The 19786-nt window shown below is 42.7% G+C and overlaps 1 protein-coding gene across 4 annotated transcripts in view; it reads left to right on the forward strand.

The window, feature by feature from the left end:
* The window catches only part of ABR (ABR activator of RhoGEF and GTPase), a 217757-nt gene that overhangs the window by 99455 nt on the left and 98516 nt on the right, over positions 1–19786 (forward strand). For all 4 annotated transcript variants that reach the window (XM_072138370.1, XM_072138371.1, XM_072138372.1 and 1 more), the window contains one exon: positions 14801–14905. In XM_072138370.1, the coding sequence (XP_071994471.1) occupies positions 14801–14905 (105 nt within the window). The remainder of the gene's footprint in view (positions 1–14800; positions 14906–19786) is intronic.

The raw sequence follows: 19786 nt of genomic DNA on the forward strand, positions 1-19786 counted from the left end.
TGCAAGAAAGCAAAGTGTAATTAGATCACATAATCTCCTCAAAATGGGTGGAGTTCATGTGAACGATGCCAAGATAAGTAAATCATAGGCAATGTTATCAGCCAGAAATGTCAGTATACTCTAGATACCATATTATCGTCATACTTTCCTTTGCCCTCTAAACCTGTTCTTTATTCTTTTCTTCTTTTTCTATTTATAATAAAGTCACAGATGTTGCTGATTTCACACAAAAACGGTGCAGTACACCTTGCGGAGAGTGGGGGCCGTGTACCTTGTGGGACGCGCAGAGCGCCGGTGCAGTGTACCTTGGGGGGCGCAGAGCGCCGGTGCAGTGTACCTTGTGGGCCGCACAGAGCGCGAGTGCATTGTACCTTGTGGGCCGCGCAGAGCATGTGCAGTGTACCTTGTGGGCCGCGCAGAGCTTGTGCAGTGTACCTTATGGTCCGTGGAGTGCGCGCAGTGCACCTTGTGGGGCGCAGAGCGCGTGTGCAGTGCACCTTGTGGGGCACAGAGCGCGTGTGCAGTGCACCTTGTGGGGCGTGAAGCGTGTGCGGTGCACCTTGTGGGGCGTGAAGCATGTGCGGTGCACCTTGTGGGGTGTGAAGCGTGTGCGGTGCAATTTGTGGGCCGCGGAGAGCGTGCGGTGCACCGTACCTTGTGGGCCGCGGAGAGCATGCGGTGCACCGTACCTTGTGGGCCGCGGAGAGCGTGCGGTGCACCGTACCTTGTGGGCCGCGGAGAGCGTGTGCAGTGTACCTTGTGGGCCGCTTAGTTGTATCCAGCTATTTATCCAGTTTGATTTCCAGCTCTCACAGTGTGCCTCGTGTGCCCAAGGAGCGTGTCTGCTGTGCCCAATGAGCCGAGGAGCGTGTCCAGTCCTACTCGGTTGTTTCCAGCTTTCACTGTATGCATACTGAAATGGGTTGTCTGGGGGCTGAAAAACATAGTGCCACAAACCATGGTCAGGTGTGGTGCTGTTTTTGGGAGAAAGCAGCCATATTTTTCAACCCCTTTAAATGGAAGACAGACAGGTTACTTTTAATACAGTCCTGTATGAATAGTGAATGCAAATTTCACTGCACATTTGCATATAATTTACATGGATTCCTAGGCATGGCCATGGAAAACTGATAAGACCTAACATCAGAGAACCTCCATCCAATCTGTTTTCTTGTATCCTGATGCTATAAGTCCCCTGTGTATCTAAGCACGGATCTACATTTGCAGTGAAGCACACAATGTCTGCACCTCAGCACCCCTGTGGCTGGGGATGCTTTTATATATAGTTGTTGGAGTACTCCTCGTGTACATAGTTCTTCATATTGGCTCCATTATGTATGGACCTGCCTCAATAGATGCATTATTAATCACTTCTGCTAATGAAATGACATCAATCCGACCAGCAGTTTACGAATGGGCTGCGAGGATGAAATCATTCTTGTTTTGTTGTGTTCTGCCAGTGAGTTAAGTTTAGGGTGACGTCCTCTTCTCTCCTTCCTGTACACTCCATGTGACTTCCATTTTCCGGTCAGTTTAGCTCATCTCAGAAGTGAAGTCTTAATAAGTAAGCAGAAATTACTTAATGGGGAGAATCTGACCCTGGACTTTTAGACTTTTGGTATCAGAATGTCACAGATTAGGGTTTTGTGACACTTTTGTGTTTATTTGTACAATCATTTAGCAATTTTTGCCTATATGTACAGTCTGCGCAGCTCCTTCTGCTCTATAATGTGCTGCCTGCTTATAGGACACCATGTACAATCCTCTTAGCTCCTTCTGCTATATAACATGCTGCCTGCAGATCGCACATCCTGTACAGTCTGTTCAGCTGCTCCTGCTCTATGATGTGCTGCCTGCAAATAGGGCACAATGTATCATCTCCTCAGGTCCTCCTCCTTCAGTGTTGGGTACACAAAGTTGGAGTAAGCACAGATGAGGCAAACTTTTTGTCTGTGGTATTAACTAGATAAACACCATCTGAGTATTTTATATCTCGTTCCTTTCTGATATTGTGAGATAAGTGAAGATCTGATATGTGACCACCTCATGTTATGAACCTTAGGTCTATTGATGGGAAGTGTCTACCCCTACAAAGCTGGGACACTCTGGTCTCCTATAGCATCAGGCTAGGTTCTCCCTACCATTAGTTGTTTGTTTTTTTTATGCCTTTTTTAATTTCTATTTGTTCTTATAAGCTACTATGGGCTTGGATGAGGGAGTGGTCCTGTGAGTATTGGAGAATTAAGAAGGAATACCCCTTTAAGTCCTTTTAGGGGAGACATAAAAGAAGTGTTTGGTTTGTATTTGTATTTGTCTGTCCTTTATTGTCCGATGTTGTGATAGTAGAGCGTCGTGTGACTTTTGGGACTGTACGATAGGCAACAATTTTCTTATTTTGAAATATAATGTTATTATGATGAAATTTGTTGCGACTTCCTTTCTCATGAAGAACCGGCGAGACAACAAATTTGTGTGGTGCGCATTGTACGTATACTTCACTTTTTCACTACAGAATGACTGGGCCTTATTTGTTCTTGGAGGGGAACTAGTCACATCTCCACATTCATTACTAAAAACACGCTCATTGCGTTGATTTTAGAAGAAGGCTATGGAGGACAAATCAAAGATTGCCACAGTCACTTTCACAGTCACACTATCAATAAGTGTCCCTGGTTTATCAAGCTGGATTTTGATGGTAGATGTCGGGCAAACCTGATGTATTCAGTAAAACTTAACCAGGAAGAACACGGAGCAGAAAAAGTATTAATAATTTATAAAGCACACACAGATTATGCAGCACTGCACAGAAGACTATTATTATGTCATTGTTAAATTTACTTTATTTGTGTGTGTGTGTGTATATGTATATATAAAAAATATTTTAGTTTTTTTTTATGTTGTCTCTCTCTTTGCACAGTATTGAGAGTCTTGCTAACTCTGCTCAAACCCTTGCCTTGTTCACACTGTCCTGCCAAACTTTGAGGCTCTGTGTAGAAAATCGTGTAACCCTCCATAATATTCTCATTGAATTGCCAGCACTTGAGTCAGTTCACTAAACAATGGCCACTCTGTTTGCCGCTCTCCGTCACTTTAAACAACTCCTCCAAACTTTCCACTTGTGTAGGGGACAGGTAGCAAACCACAGTGATGATTCCCTCCAGAACAGTGTATCCTTTATGTTCCATGCCCATGTGTAGCTCCCGTTCCGGGATGCCAGTCCTTGCAGTCCCTTTTTATTTGAATGTTTGTAGGTGGAATTCAAATTCGGCGACTGCGGCCTATAAATAATCGCGGGTTGGCAGCGCAGCCTGGAATTTGTGTTTTGTATTGAGATGATTTGAATTAGGGGAGCGCTCGAGAAAATTATAGTTTCACACCAAGCGATTTGCTATTGTAGCACCCATTATACTCCATCTGCTGATGGCTACGTGACCGTAAGGCAGGCAAGTTACTATACAAGGAGCCGTCACTCCCCCTCCGATAATAAGACCCCTTGAGAATATCCTCATTCATCTGCTATGCCCAGAGATGAGGATATTGCTCTGAATACGCTTTGCTTTTCATTTCAAACAGAGGCTTTGATCTTTGTGACACTGAATTGGTTTCGGTGGGCAATGCTGTTATTATATCCAACAATAGCGAGTATTGCACGTAGGTGGCGTTCATTAGGCACATTATTTACATTGCTTCCAGCTTGTCTTCTGCTCCCAGTGGTGTTCATAGACATCCTGTAATATGCAGATCAGTGTAATTCTTAGTCATTTCTCATATTAGGGTTTATTGATGGCCATATATTGTATCTTGGATGGATAGTAACTCAACTTAAAGGTTTTAATGGAATTGGAAGGAATGGCCACAATGCTTTGCCGGATATATGCCACCACCAGATATAATAGGGGATTTCCAGAGAAAGGATTAAAATAGGACCAAAAAGATGAGGTAGATGCTGCCGTCACCTGCACAGCCCAGTACGGTGGTGAAGCCTAGTACTGCAGCAAGAGTTTAGGGTTATCATTTAGGGGTGAAACAGCTCTGCGATCTGCGTCAGCTCCATAGAGATTATTGTAGCAGAACGGTCATGCCCGGCCCTCTGCTCCATTAGGAGTGGCAAGGGGTCGGTCAGACCCCTCGATCTCACGATCTGCGGGGTCTCGGCACCAAGACCCCCATTGATCAGCAAGTTGGGCCCTATGCCGTGGATGCCTTCATGGGAAAATCCCTTTAAAGCATGGAGGCTCTCTAATTTTCAAGCAATTTCTGCCACTGTACCTGCGAGCTGAAGGAGAATGTCGCTTCACTGCACTTATCTTCGGTTCTGTAGCACCTAAAAACATGCTTTTGTCATATCTAATGAAAAACTTCATCTTTCAGATTTGTTCTGTGATGTATAGTACCAGCGATACAGGCAGTTAAAGATGCCGTTGGAAATGAGAGCTAAAGATAAAAATCCACTTCACATCTTATATTATTCTTAATATAACACATCATTGTTTAACGCTCTATATATCCAGTTCTGAGACTCACAGAACCACACTCCTGATATGATCTTAAAGATGAGATTATTATCTTTAATATGACATCAAAAGTGTGTTCTAGTAACTATAGAAGCGAATAATGGGGTGTTTGACATTCCTCTTGCAGTCTGTAAACTTGACTCATCTCGGGCAAAAATTACTCTTATCAGCTCATTTTCACATGACTTTGCAGCAGATTTTTTGAAAATTCGCATAAGGGGGGGAATTTTAGAAAGGACATAACCTACCTGAGGGGGCTACAAATTTTAATGGGATAATAATTTTTGGTCACTTTACAGTTATAAATCTGTTCTGATATACCGCTTACACTTTTCATCCTGAAACGCCTAGTTCATAATCCAAATAGCTAAAACAGAGACGTGGATAGGGCCCATAAGTTATCATTCAGGAACATTACATTTTGTATTGTAGCGTGGAGAATTCGGGATTGAATGTAGTCACCCTATAGTGGCAAAACTACAAGAACTCATTGTACTGCCATACAGCTCTTCTGTACACCCTAAATATTGTTACAATAATAGTAAGCTAGTAATTATGTTGTGAAGTAGACAAAATAAACAGTACATGTTCCACAAAGCCTAAATCTATGGTTACAAGCAGTCTTACATTCATGATATGTCACATATAATTTAATGGGTTGTCTGTAGATGGTATTTTAACTTAAAAATGTATACAAAGGGAGCAGAAAGCGATGCAAATAAATGTCCAAAATAGTATATTTTATTGATAGTCACAAAAAATATATATAACAAGATACAAAACACAATATAAAAACAATGAAAATGTTCTACAGTACAGCAAAATATTCTCCAATGGGTGAAGGACCAAAGTCCCAGACCGAGAGATAACCCCAAACACCCACACGTCCCCCCAATTTACAGAACCTTAACCACTGCCAAAGTGAAAAACAAATCCTAAATGCTATAAAGATAGCAAAACCAATAGTATACAATACCTCAATACAGGCTAAGTAACCCGGGCAAGAGATCTTGCAATGCGAATGAATAGTGTAAGAAGGCAGATCGGGGAGGGGGGAGGCAGGGATGTCCATGAGTTCCTCAGGGGTTATTATTGGTAACTTTAAAAATGTTCAACATGTCTGAAAACCCTAATAATAACTCGGAATTTTCCGTCCGGTGCTGATCTGATTCTTCCCGATTCTGCACGACAAGCAAGGAATTCAAACTGGGCCAATCACTGGCCACAGCAGTGACCCGCCTCTCTCAGTAATTGGTCTAGATTAGGAATGGGAAGCAAAGAAATCCATGGACCCAGACAGCCACAGATTTTTTTTTTTTTATGTAATTTTTCGTGAGAAACGTTATACACTTGACTATTACTTTATTGGATTTCTTATTAGAAAGTGCTCGTTTCTTTTGACAAAGGTGTCTCTTTTTCTCCTTTTGTCTGGTTAGCTGTTAATGGCTTCATCCACTGCATTGTACACTTGCAGCAAGGTGGATGAAGACTAAAACTTGTGGTACAAACTTTATATCAATTTCTAATGTTCCAACGTCTTTGCTAGCAGCTTCTGCAGCTACCTACTGGCTGCTGAAGTTCTAAGATAGTAAATTTGCAGTGAAGTTGTCCTGTGTGGACCTATCCTTTAAGGGGTTGTCTAGGGCTATCAAAACATTACTGCTGTTTCCTGGAAACAGCACCAACCCTAGTCCATGGGCGGTACCTGGTATTACAAGGGTTAAGTGCAATACAACACAACTCCTTTATATTCTATAAATCTCATATTCTGTAAAAATATAGTATAGCCCGATAACACGTGTATGATGATCAGTATCCGTTTACACATGATTCCTTACAATTCTGAATGTTTATCTGAAGATGTTCACATCAGTTTCATTAAACCACAAGTATATTTAGCGAAGTGGATGCTTGTCTCTTCTCTAGTTGGGTTTGTGGTTTGCAATTCTGGGAATGGCATAAATGATATTGAAAATGCAGCCGCTTCTTCAATCGCAGAGTATGGGGAATAGAAACGAGCTTGAAGCCAGAATAATGTTTTTGAAGACATCGGGCGCTGATGACAGCTGACGCCAGAAATAAACCTCAATATGGCGCTCTGCTGCGGTACATTCTGACCATGGAGGTCAATACATTAGATAAATTGTAGTAGGAGTTCCTATGCATATAGATAGTCTAATAAGGCAGGTAATCTCTACCAGCAATGTACAGTCAGCAGCAGTGAAAATCTGTACAATACATTTTTACATTAATTGAAGTCTCAACTGACCTGTTAAATCCCCAATCTAATCTGCATATAACACCGGCAAATTAAGTTGTGGACTAACTTTATGTAATTTCTATGCAGACAATTCTGATTGTGTCAATTTACCCTTAAGTTGTCTTTGAACCTATCATGTATCTATACAGGGTCAGGGTTATTGTGACAGGCCGGTCTAATGTTGTAAAAGGGTTGTACCAAAGGGCAGTGATGGTGAACCCCTGGCATCGGAGGCACTCAGAGCCCTCACTATCATCCCAGCACAGACTACACCAGACAGGACTCAAGGACAGGGAAATTACACTGATACTTCAAATCTCCCCTCCATATTTCAACTGTATTGTATCCTGGGGGCGCCAATGCGATTAAAAGCTGTGGTAGTGCAGGGAGCAATCATTTACTGCTTACATTGCTATGCCTTCACTTTGCAACACTTAGGGGAGATTTATCAAGTTTCTGAGGTAAAACTGTTCTGGTTGCTCATGGGATCCAATCAGAGCTCAGTTTTAATTTTATAAACAGTTGTGGGAAAATTAAAGCTGAGCTCTGATTGGTTGCCATGGGCAACTAGAACAGTTCTGCTCTCGGACACTTCTGATAAATCTCCCCCATAACATGTTTTTGGTTGTAGTTTGGGCACTTTGACATCACTGTAATAGTGCATAACAATATAGTGAGGATTAGACACCTGGGACCCCCACTGACCACAAGAATTGGGGTGTCGTTTTTACTAATTGAATGATGTGGCAGGTTAAGCATACATCCTGTCACCCCTAACCTCTCAATATGGTAGCAACGGAGATTGCAGCGCACAGCCCTTGGCTATCTCTGGAACTCACACAGACAATCAATGGGAGTGCTGGAGATGGCCGAATCCTGTACATGCGGATGGCCAATTTCCCCGTCGTATCGAATGGAGTAGCAGTATGGATGCTGAAACCGTCCCTTCATTCAGTTCGTGATCACAGGACCTTCATTCTCGTGAGGGTCTGTTCTCTTGATTGGTTGTTGTTCCAGTAATCTGACCAATAACAATCAAAGTTGGTACAACCACTTCAACAATTTGTTGTATTGAAGGGGTAGGCATGCTTTCTTCAGCAGTTGTCATGGGGGTTGTTGAACGAGCTAACGTTGAAGTTTAAGCCCCATTCCTGCGAAATTCCAACATTGTGATTTATTATTATTGTGATTTTATTTATTTTTTCTGCGTGCGTGTGGTATAGTGCTAATGATTTATAAAATAAAACGTCTTGTCTCCGGTAATCGGTGTCCCATTACAGTCCATGGTTGGAATTACTTCCGTCTCATGAGAGATGAAAGTCTTAGATTCTTTGTGTGGAGAATTTCTCACAATTTGTACGAACAGAAGATCCTCGTGGAGAACGCCTTGTCCTAACAGCATTTGATGTGATTATGTGGGGCTGAGTGATAGTCATGTTTCTTCCATCACTCGTAATTCTTGTAAATGCTGCTCCTAAACATGGTGAGACAAGAATCGGGTGGGGTTTGTTTTCCTGTGGGTACAGATCATAGATTTTCATGTTTTTATGGCTGGCACAGATAGCACCCGTTCTTCCACACCCTTACTTTATAGAAATGCCTAAAAAGTCCAGAAGGAAGCTGAAAAATCAGATTACATTTATATGTCCTGTCAGGGCTTCCTGCACCATATGCTAAACAATGTTCCCTAATGATCTGCTTGGTTATGTCCAGCACCTTGATGAGCCTAAAGCCGGAGATACCTGAGCGTTATGTATTGAATGGAGGAGAATAATGCATGGTTGCCCTGCACTCCGTCAATTAGTGAAAACAGCAGTCAATTAGATTATTATCACCTATTTTGTGTATAGGGAATTACACTCAAACTTTGTTCAACCCTTTAACGTATCAGCTACGCCACTGCAGGCTCTCCCTGCATATAACCCAGCCAAATTCATTTACCGTATATACTTGAGTATAAGCCGACCCGAGTAAAAGCAGAGGCCCCTAATTTTACCACCAAAAACTGGGAAAACCTATTGACTCAAGTATAAGCCGAGGGTGGGAAATGCATTGGTCACAAACCCCACCAGTATATAGCCAGCCAGCCCCCTATAGTATACAGCCAGCACCCAGTAGTATACAGCCAGCCCAGCTTGCCCCAGTAGTATACAGCCAGCCCAGCTTGCCCCCAGTAGTATACAGCCAGCCCAGCTTGCCCCCAGTAGTATACAGCCAGCCCAGCTTGCCCCCAGTAGTATACAGCCAGCCCAGCTTGCCCCCAGTAGTATACAGCCAGCCCAGCTTGCCCCCAGTAGTATACAGCCAGCCCAGCTTGCCCCCAGTAGTATACAGCCAGCCCAGCTTGCCCCCAGTAGTATACAGCCAGCCCAGCTTGCCCCCAGTAGTATACAGCCAGCCCAGCTTGCCCCCAGTAGTATACAGCCAGCCCAGCTTGCCCCCAGTAGTATACAGCCAGCCCAGCTTGCCCCCAGTAGTATACAGCCAGCCCAGCTTGCCCCCAGTAGTATACAGCCAGCCCAGCTTGCCCCCAGTAGTATACAGCCAGCCCAGCTTGCCCCCAGTAGTATACAGCCAGCCCAGCTTGCCCCCAGTAGTATACAGCCAGCCCAGCTTGCCCCCAGTAGTATACAGCCAGCCCAGCTTGCCCCCAGTAGTATACAGCCAGCCCAGCTTGCCCCCAGTAGTATACAGCCAGCCCAGCTTGCCCCCAGTAGTATACAGCCAGCCCAGCTTGCCCCCAGTAGTATACAGCCAGCCCAGCCTGCCCGCACTAGTATACAGCCAGCCCAGCCTGCCCCCAGTAGTATACAGCCAGCCCAGCCTGCCCCCAGTAGTATACAGCCAGCCCAGCCTGCCCCCAGTAGTATACAGCCAGCCCAGCTTGCCCCCAGTAGTATACAGCCAGCCCAGCTTGCCCCCAGTAGTATACAGCCAGCCCAGCTTGCCCCCAGTAGTATACAGCCAGCCCAGCTTGCCCCCAGTAGTATACAGCCAGCCCAGCTTGCCCCCATGTAGTATACAGCCAGCCCAGCTTGCCCCCATGTAGTATACAGCACCCCAGCCTGCCCCCATGTAGTATACAGCACCCCAGCCTGCCCCCATGTAGTATACAGCACCCCAGCCTGCCCCCATGTAGTATACAGCCCAGCCCAGCCTGCCCCCATGTAGTATACAGCCCAGCCCAGCCTGCCCCCATGTAGTATACAGCCCAGCCTGCCCCCAGTAGTATACAGCATGCCCCGTGTAATATACAGCCACCCCAGCCTGCCCCCAGTAGTATACAGCATGCCCCGTGTAATATACAGCCACCCCAGCCTGCCCCCAGTAGTATACAGCATGCCCCGTGTAATATACAGCCACCCCAGCATTAAAAAAAAAAAAAAACTTATATACTCACCCACCGGTGGCCCCGATGCGCAGCGCTGCTCCCCCGATGTCCCCGCGGCTCGTCTTCAGGATTCCGCGCCTGTCTTCTCTCTTCTGCCGGGCGCCGCCATTGTTCTCTCCCGGCCGGCGCCTAGTATGACGCACCGCTGCTGACGTCATGCTAGGCGCCGCCAGAGAGAAAAACAATGGCGGCGCCGAGCAGAAGAAAGAAGATGGGCACAGAAGCCTGAAGACGAGCCTTGCGGACATCGGGGGAGCAGCGCTGCGCATCGGGGCCACCGGAGGGTGAGTATATAAGTTTATTATTTTTTAAAGATTTTTTATGACTGTATGACTCGTGTATAAGCCGAGGGGACATTTTTCAGCACATTTTTTGTGCTGAAAAACTCTGCTTAAACACGAGTATATATATATATGCACCCATGCTCTTGAATGGGATACAGAGGAATCTGTGGTGCTGTATCAGGCTTTGGGCCTGTAACTTCATGCAATCATTTGTTGTTTTTACAAACTAACGCTTAAAATTCTTATTTAGCGTGTCTATGTAACTCTGAAGGGCATGAATGACTTGTGGGTGGATGACCTTAGTATTCACATTAACTTGAGAGTTTAGCCCCCCCCCCCCCCCCATGAAAATATATTTTTATAAGGGCCAGTATGTACCTGAACAGGGGTTTTTTATATGTTTTTAGCATCTGGTATTGTGAGAAACGACCCGGAGTGGTAAAACACCTGGTTTTGACTCTCAGTAATGGGTACAAATGTTGTTTGGGACGCACGGTAGCCATCATTTATACGTCTAATACACGCATCCTTATGTATGTCTATGGGGTCATACACACAGACGTGGTTTCCGTGGCCCCATGTGTGAACCCATTGCCCAAGCTGCAAACTCAGAGCAAGTCCTATTCCTGTCAGCACCGATGACACACAGGCCATGAACCACAATATAGTAACTATGCTTTTGCTGCCCTTTCTTTTATCGAGTACCTCATCTTCTTCTTTCGATATGACAATAGACGTTTGCCTCAATTCCGCCTTCAGAGCTGTAGGTCATCATTTGGAAAACTTCCTGCTTCCGTTTTGAGGTAATGAACGGTTGCTCTGTTGTGATTGTTTTTATTACGTTGGTGGGGTTTGTATAGGCTGGCACATTGTAAATTGCTTGTATATAGTAAATGTTCTTGTTTAATCTGCCAAGTGGATTGCGCTGGAGCAAACTAGGTTTAACCGGCCGCGTGTCACACATTTATTATCTTCCACTCCATTTATATTGCGTATTTTGCAGCAGAAAATATAAAATAAATGAAAGTAACAGTAACATGCAAAAAAATAATATATATAAAAGTTTGCATAATAATGGAGGCCACCATTTTGCAAGACGAGCAAATAGCAAATTTTTTCCTGTGGGAATATTAACACAGTCTGTGCTGAGGAAAGGTCTGAACATAATGGACTGAAAAAAGTTCCGTCATGGACAATTTAATTTTGTTCCAACTTTTTTCCTGCACCTGAGCTCGGTATCCTTATGTATGTTCTGCTCTCTTTCTCTACAGCTTTGCCAAATGGATAAATTTCACTCATTCGTTTGGTCAATCGATGTAAAAGTATGGAAAACCCATACACCAGGAGTAGCTTGTGGACATGGTAGATCAATAGGAGTATCCACCAACCAGTACAAGACTTTACCCATTCTTCCCAAGCCATCATCACTGCAAATCTCCTGCTCGTGGGACCTAGTGGTTTTTTTTGGGAAGGGGGATCTGGGTGAAGCTTAGGGTAGACACATGGGTGGGGGTAATTTATCAGGGTTTCTAAGTCAGTTTTTTGAAATAGTTACAGTTCCTGGCACACACCCGTCACACCACCTCCACGGCAAGGAGGGTTTGTGAAGGGGGCCGTTCTGACAGGCCTCTAGATTTTTTTTTAATTTTTTTTGTAGCGATCTACTGTTCCTGCTGTGGTCAGGTCTTGAGGCAGGCTATACCACATCTTGGTTAAAACTCATCTACGTAAACCAAGCTCCCCCCTTTTTGAAGGTTTTTTTTTTTTTGAAGGAAGTCCACTTGGTACTGCCAAATTGGTCATATAACCAGCAGTCCTTAATAAATGAATAGTGTAGTTCTTGAGACCTCATTGCTTGCAATCTATGCTTGCGCTTGGACCTCCAGTGATCAGACTCTTATTCCCTTATCCAGAGGATAGTGTCTCTTTTAGGACCTCCCATATAATTGATTCTCATTTACCACTAGAGGTGCCCTCTTCTTAGGTTTACCTACTTGCATAATAGCGTTTTGTAAGATGACTAGTCGGTGCTTCCATAGTTCATACTGTGTGTCACGCACCTTTCTCTGTTCCTAGAACTTCCTATCTCCGAGCAAATTGTAGCTAATCACAGGCTTGTTGTGTAATGACTCTCAGGTCTCGTATTCTGAATCTTTCTTTCAATGGTTCAGTGATTACATCTGATTCACAGACGAGGAACATCCGAAATCCCACATTCCCATTAAATATGATTACTGCTGGTGAACAAGAACCTGTAAAATAAAGAAACATATGTGAGTCATAGGATTGTTGATGAAAAGCTGCTAAGACAATGATCATCAGCAGAACAGTATTTTTTGTTCTAGAAATGCAGTTTACTTTTTTGTGACATTCATTGATTTTAACAAGAAGACTCTCCCACCATGGAGAGAGTGGTAGTCTAAATACATTGATGGATTAGGCACCACAGATTTACCAGTGGCTAATGTGATGTGATGCGACGGGTCAGAACTGCAAAATGGATAAGCTATAAACAAGCCTCATCTAGACACCGTGGGGAGAAAACAAAGGGAAAAACTCATCTGATGTGGGTTTTCAAGGGACAGTTTGTCCACTTTAGTTGCAGGATGGCACTGCTGCTTTCACCATTTGCTTTGCAGATTTTATGCTACAGAACTTAAAGCATCAAACATTGATTTACAAGCTAGTTATCTGTAGCTGAATGTAAGGAGGCAATTTGTAGAGAAAATCTTCCATTAAAATCCAGCATGTTAAACCAGGGACCATTGCTCATAGATCCAGACACTGGAATTGTGGTATCGTATTTTTTCGGACTATAAGGCGCACAAAAAAATCCTTTGATTTTCTCAGAAATCAAAGGTGCACCTTCTAGTCCAGTGCGCCTCATAGATGAACCGTACTTACAGACAACAGCTGCCTTGATTGTGCACAGGTCTGCCACCTGCTGGTCATTCACCCTTATAATCAGGTCCGCCTTTTAATCCGGAGCCCCTCATGTATAAACCTAGACGTTTAAGCAGGCATTTATTGATGGTGCGCCTTTATAGTTTGAAAAATACGGTAAACTTCTTATATTTGTTATCCATGGCCCCCTTCCTTCTAAAATCAACTTTTAAAATTATGCTCATGAGCCTTGAAGGGCTCTGTTACCAGAGCTCCTCCATGCTGCAGCTTCACAGACTTCTACACTGTGTAGCAGCACATTTCCTCTCTGCTTCCTTTGGCAATTCCCGCTCCCTCTGTCTGGTGTAATCTCACTGCAGCAGAGGAAGTTTTACCATACAGGGTGGAAGGAGGATGAGGAAGTGCGCCTTAAACAAGGCCTGCGAATCTGCAACACAGAGGGGTGTTGGTAACACCGCCCTTTAGACTCATTAGGATAGTTGTAAAAGTTGATTTTAGAAGATTGACAGCCAGGGTGCCTGCATTGATGAGTAAGTGTCCCTGGTTTATCATGATAGATTTTCATAGTAGATTTCCTTTAAGTTCTGAAGAAAGGTTAATGTGCACACAACTGCAGGCTGTATAGACACCCGTCTTAATTACATTAACATTATATCATTCATTAAATAACTCTTTAGTGCAGTCAGACATTATACAAGCAAAATATGTGCTCTCTTACCTAACCACTGGCTAGGGGGGGAATGTCGCCAATTTTTTATTGTTTCATCAGTGTCAGATAACAATATATAATATATTTGTTTTTATCTTCTGAGTGTAGATTTATTTTTCTCATTATGTCTGTAATTATGCTGACTAGCTCCTCTCCTCAGCTCTAGTAACAGCATTTAGAGAAATGCTTTACAGCAGCCTCATGACGTGGAAATGACGTCTAAAGGACTATAGAGAGTTTTCTAGGCAGGGAAGGAGGTAAACAAGCTGTGACATCATCTATTATAAGTAGTGATGTAATTGTGGTGGTTTTTTTTTTATTATCATTTTATATATAGAGAGGTGTTATCTTCTGTCTAGGATGTAAATGAAGTGACTGCTGCACAGAAATCCCATGTGGAATTAGAAAATGTCTGTCTATTATGAAGCCTAGTGGTCACAGTGAATATTGCAGGACATAGTACTAAAAGCAAATATAGATTGCGGCATGTAAAGATTTGTTGAAAAATCATGTAACATTACTAAAAACAGTAAAAAAAATTAATGTGAAACCCAATTTTTTTTATTAAAAAAAAAAAATTATTTTGGTATCTTTTTTCCCTTTAACATACTTCAAAAATGTCAAACTTTTTCACTAACTATAATTTTTTTTTATTTTTAGGAAAATTATTTCAAATGACCGTTACTCTTTTAAGTTATTCATCTGTATTTAAATATTGTGTATTCTTTTGTTTTCTAGGGAGAAAGTGAATCTGATAAAGGGCTGTTAATGAGAAAACTTGTCCTGTCCGGGGTCCTGGCAAGTGAAGAGATCTATATTAACCAGTTGGAAGCCCTGCTGTTGGTAAGTAGTTTTTTACATTTACAACTCTTCAAGTGTTGGACTATTATTAATTAACATTCATTTATGTTCGAATATTGTATAGATTTAAAAAAAAAAAATCTACCAGAATCAAGCAAGGATAAACAAGACGCGCTTACTCATACATCCAGACACTGTAAATTTGGTAATCATCCTATATTTGTTATCCATTGCCTTCTTCCGTCTTAAGCAACTTTTAAAATTATACTAATGAACCAGGAGGTCTTTGGGGGGGCGTTACCAGAGTTCTGTGGTTTACACTGTGCAGCACTTCCCACTACCACTGTGGGGTGAAGCTTTCACTGCTGCCGTTAGATTACATCAGGCATACCTCCCAACATTTGTGAAAGGGAAAGAGGGACAAAATGGCGGAACCTAGAACCTGCAGTGTCCATGTACAATAATGTCACAGTGCCCAAACCAACTGAGCTATGACCTCTGTGATGATCAAGGATTAGAATTTTGGTAACTAAGAACTATGACTACTGTTACACTGTGACACAGATTTAATGCCTTGGTGTATAGGGAGGGATCTTCTCAGAGATTATTGTAATTATTGAGACTATTATTATTATTATGGAGATTATTATTATTGAGATGATTGTTATTATTTTTACTATTATTAATAATCATCTCCATAATAATAAAAATAATAATAATAATAGTCTCAATAATTACAATAATATTCTCTGAGAAGATCCCTCTCTATATATCAGTGCTTTAGTCTGTGTCACAGTGTAACAGTGGCAGATAACACTTCTTAGTTACCAGAAATCCTCTGATAAGTATCACTAGGCTTATAGCTCAGTTAGTTAAGGCTCCTGTCTACAGTGCAGAGGGTCCCAGGTTCGAATCTCAGCCTGGGCAAAACTTTATTTAATTTAAGAGTTGGGGGGTGTAAATGTAACAATCTTTAAATCTGCAGCACTGTGGGTCTCTGGTCACACCCCCAAAAACCCCTCAGGCTTGTTCTCATAATTCTAAAAGTTGATTTTAAAAGGAAGGAGGCCATGGATAACAGATATAAGATTATTACCACAGTCACGGTGCCTGGGTCTATTTGGAACAATCTTGATGGATTATTTTAATGGATTTAGATGGTAGATTTCCTTTAAGGTTGCTTTCACGCAATCAGGATTCAGGGCCATACATTTCTGGCTCTGCTGGACTGACACGCCCTATTTATGTACACTAATACAACCTCTGCACCGCATTATATATGCAGCTGCCAATAGTTCTCCCATACAGATCACTTGGGCACCTTAACATTCCTATAGTGCACCTACAATCATCTCGCAGAACTTCATTTTAAATCCCAACTCCAATATATATATGTGCATTGAAGTATGAATATATCTCAGACATATTTACACCGGCCTATGACTACATGTAATTATACTTTTGGCGACCGCCAAGAGCATGAAAGCCAGATCAATAAATCAGTCAGTAGATTTCACTACCGTGCTATTATGCCTGGCATTTATTCCTGCCTCTTTACTGTATTATTTAACCTCTTCACACTGTGTGCGGAGCTGTGAATTATACAGAAGGTGTTAACCCATTGCCGGCAGCTGTTTTGCTATTGATTGTCACTCCCCGTAAGATCACTGGGGAGCAGCGATCTGTTGCCATGACAGCCTGGGGTGTCTGTAAGATCCAAGGCTGTATGGTTTCTGCAGATTCGTTACAATGTGCCAGTGGCACACTGTAATGAATCATGTGTATAATTGCCATATAATGAAATACAGATCAGACTGCCTAGGGTTAAAGTACCCCAGAGGGTTTCAAAAAATAGTAAATTATAAAAAGTTAAAAAATAAATTTAAATCGCCCCCCTTTCCTTAGAGGGGGTGATGCTGTGAGATGCTGTGTGCATGTAAGACTTCTTAAGACTTTTATCATTTTTTTTCTCTGTATACAGAGCTGTATGGGGGCTTGTTTTCTGCAGAACAAATTTTACTACTTTACTAATCAGTCAGTATTTTATATTCCATGCATCCAAAAAAATGCAATGAAGCAGCACTCCAGTACTCTAACTGGAGCGTTGCATATTCCATTTTTTTAAATATTTGATCTTACAAACCGGTGCTTTCTGCAAACTCCTGTGGATCTTTGTCTACATGTCTGAGCTCTGATGAATAGGAGGAATCTGCAGCAGAAGATTATGGCTCATCCTGCTCCCTCACCTTGCCCTGTGTCGTCAGTGAGACGAACTGAGAGAATAAGGCACAGTGGGTGATGCCATTAGGATGTTCTGGAGCAGTGAAACAGATAATTGTGTATATAGGCAGAGGGCAGCAAGGTGAGAACAGGGAAAGGCTGAATATCTCCAGAGGTGCAGGTACATATAAATGCAGAGACTTGTCTAAAGGGAACCTGTCACTAGGGACCTAGTTTTCATTAAAGACCGGTTGCAAAAGCCAATCGACCCTGCATTGCAAAGATGTTTTCTGTTTTCTCTAAGCATTTGCATTACACTATAATTGTGTGTTATAACTTGCCTTGCATCCTGACAAATTCCTCTTTTTAGTCCCAGGGGTTGGACTTGTCTGCGCTGCTCACTCCTCAGCTCTCTCAGCCTCCACCTTTGTGCTCCTGTGCAGCTCCTGCCTCCTGCTTCTTCACAGAGGTCACAGCCTGACATCAGTGGGAGAGGGAGGAGCTATACAGGAGCACAACGGTGGGTGCCAAGATCTGAGGAGTGAGTAACACAGACAAGTCACATGTTGTTTTATTAAATGCATTCAAACTAAAGGCCAACCCCTGGAACTACACAGAGGATTTTGAAGTGATGGGCTTCTGTAACCTGTCTTTAGTGAAAATGAGGTCCCTGGTGACAGGTTCCCTTAAAGCCTACACTGTTACTGAGCAGTCAAAATGCATTTTGAACAACCCTTTTTCTGGTCACTGTAGAGCTCAGGATTGGGGTATCTGAAGTGACACTCCCCCTTCATCCTCTAAACTTGGGCAAAAAGTGTCTCTTCTAATGCCCTTTGCATATGAGTTTGGGGGCAATTTTTTATTGGTAAATGTGCGAGTTTTAACATAAATGAGGGAGAGCGTCACTTCAGATGCACCTGTCTTGGGCTCTATAGCAGCCAGGAGTCTTTGTATAGATGAGAATCAAATTTTCCCAAAGGGATACAGTGTCCATATAGGACAGTGGTGGCGAACGTATGGCACTGGTGCCAGAGGTGGCACTTGGAGCCCTTTTTGTGGGCACCCAGGCCATCACCAGAGAGGACTCCAGGTATCTTCCTGCAGTCCCAGACAGCCCAGGACTTGCTGTGCAGAGGTATTTTAAAGTGACAGCGCTACCTGGGACTACTGGAGGAGCAGGAAGGTGTGGACAGATCTGGATTATCATTGTAGCTCCTGCTCCGGCCCTGACAATTCTTCCCGTTTATGGGACCCTGGAGGGAAGCTACAATGATCATCCAAATTTCTTCTATTTTCTGCTTTATTGGTGTCCTCAGGAGCTGCTATCAATGAAAGCTGAGACAGAGCAGGGAGTATAAATCACAAATTAAATTTCTGTGTTGGCACTTTGCGATAAATAATTGGGTCTTGATTGTAGTTTGGGCACTCTAAAAGGTTCGCCATCACCCTATATAGGACATTCACTACCCTACCTGAAGCTGCTGGTATTTCAATGGGTTTAAATCTGGTGAGTCCCTTTATTTATGCTCCTGTTGTACATAAACCACTGCAATTTACAGACAGTCATGGTTGGGAGTGAGAGCTGCAGCTAAAGATACAATTTGAGACACTCCTTAACTGCCTGTATACAAAGAACGCACAATAACAATGTGATTTGAAAGATTATATTCTCCTCTTTAAATTGACACCAGAATCACTGTTTTAGGTGTTATAGAGTCGCTTAGCTGGGTGATGCTCTTTTTCTAGCCTCTCAAAATGACTATTCTCTGCTCTTTTGCATTAGTCTACAGAGATTATAGACTAGCGAGTGTCAAACTAAAAGAGATAATGCTGGAAACAATATTTCATATCCTGAGTGTGCTCAGTTTACCAGGCTGCTTTTGCATGTTGAAAGTGCTGCATGACATGGGACGTCGCAGGGCAGGGGTAGATGGCACTTCACGTGACCTGTGGCTCCTCTGAACAGAAGAGGATGTTTATAAAAAATAGGTACAATATTGGTGATCCTATAAGGAGAATGTACTCCAAGCATTTCCTCGTGTAGGTTAAAACTTAACCATATACCTATAAATAAACATAATCTCTTGTGAGACGAGAAGAGTCATTTTTAGAGGCTAAAAGAGGAGCGTCATAGTCTTGATGGCTCTGATTCATGCAAACAACAAATTTTAAAGGCAGTCTGTAAGAGCCATAGGCACAGAAATTAAACTGTAACCACAAACCGATGAATTAGTACAGAGATAACTACTTTATTAATAATAAAGTGCTTCAATTTTTCCCCTGTTGCTGCCCCATTAGCCGTGTTGATCTTCTGGCAATGTAGCCAGATAAATGTTTTTACATTTCTTAATTTTAATAATAAAATGAGACCTTTGTCACTTTCCTTTAACACACCCGGCCTGGATAGACATGAGCCTCCTGTGTCATTTGCATCAATGTAAATGCAATTCTAATGTTTACAGAATGTGGAAGTGCAGGTCAGGTCATTAGAAAGAAACCTGCAATAATGTTCCCTTTTATAGGGTTGTTGGTTGTAAAGATTCCGATGTGCACTCATCTCCGATGAAAACGTGTCCAGCAAGCATAGGGTCAATATTGATTGGCTTAGCTCGGGTGTATTCCAGAAAGAAGGGATACTATGGTTTGATTCCCATATTTGACCCTATATACCGCATATACCCGAGTATAAGCCTAGTTTTTCAG

This window comes from Engystomops pustulosus, chromosome 2 (assembly GCF_040894005.1).
Source record: "Engystomops pustulosus chromosome 2, aEngPut4.maternal, whole genome shotgun sequence".
Classification (NCBI taxonomy): Eukaryota; Metazoa; Chordata; class Amphibia; order Anura; family Leptodactylidae; genus Engystomops; species Engystomops pustulosus.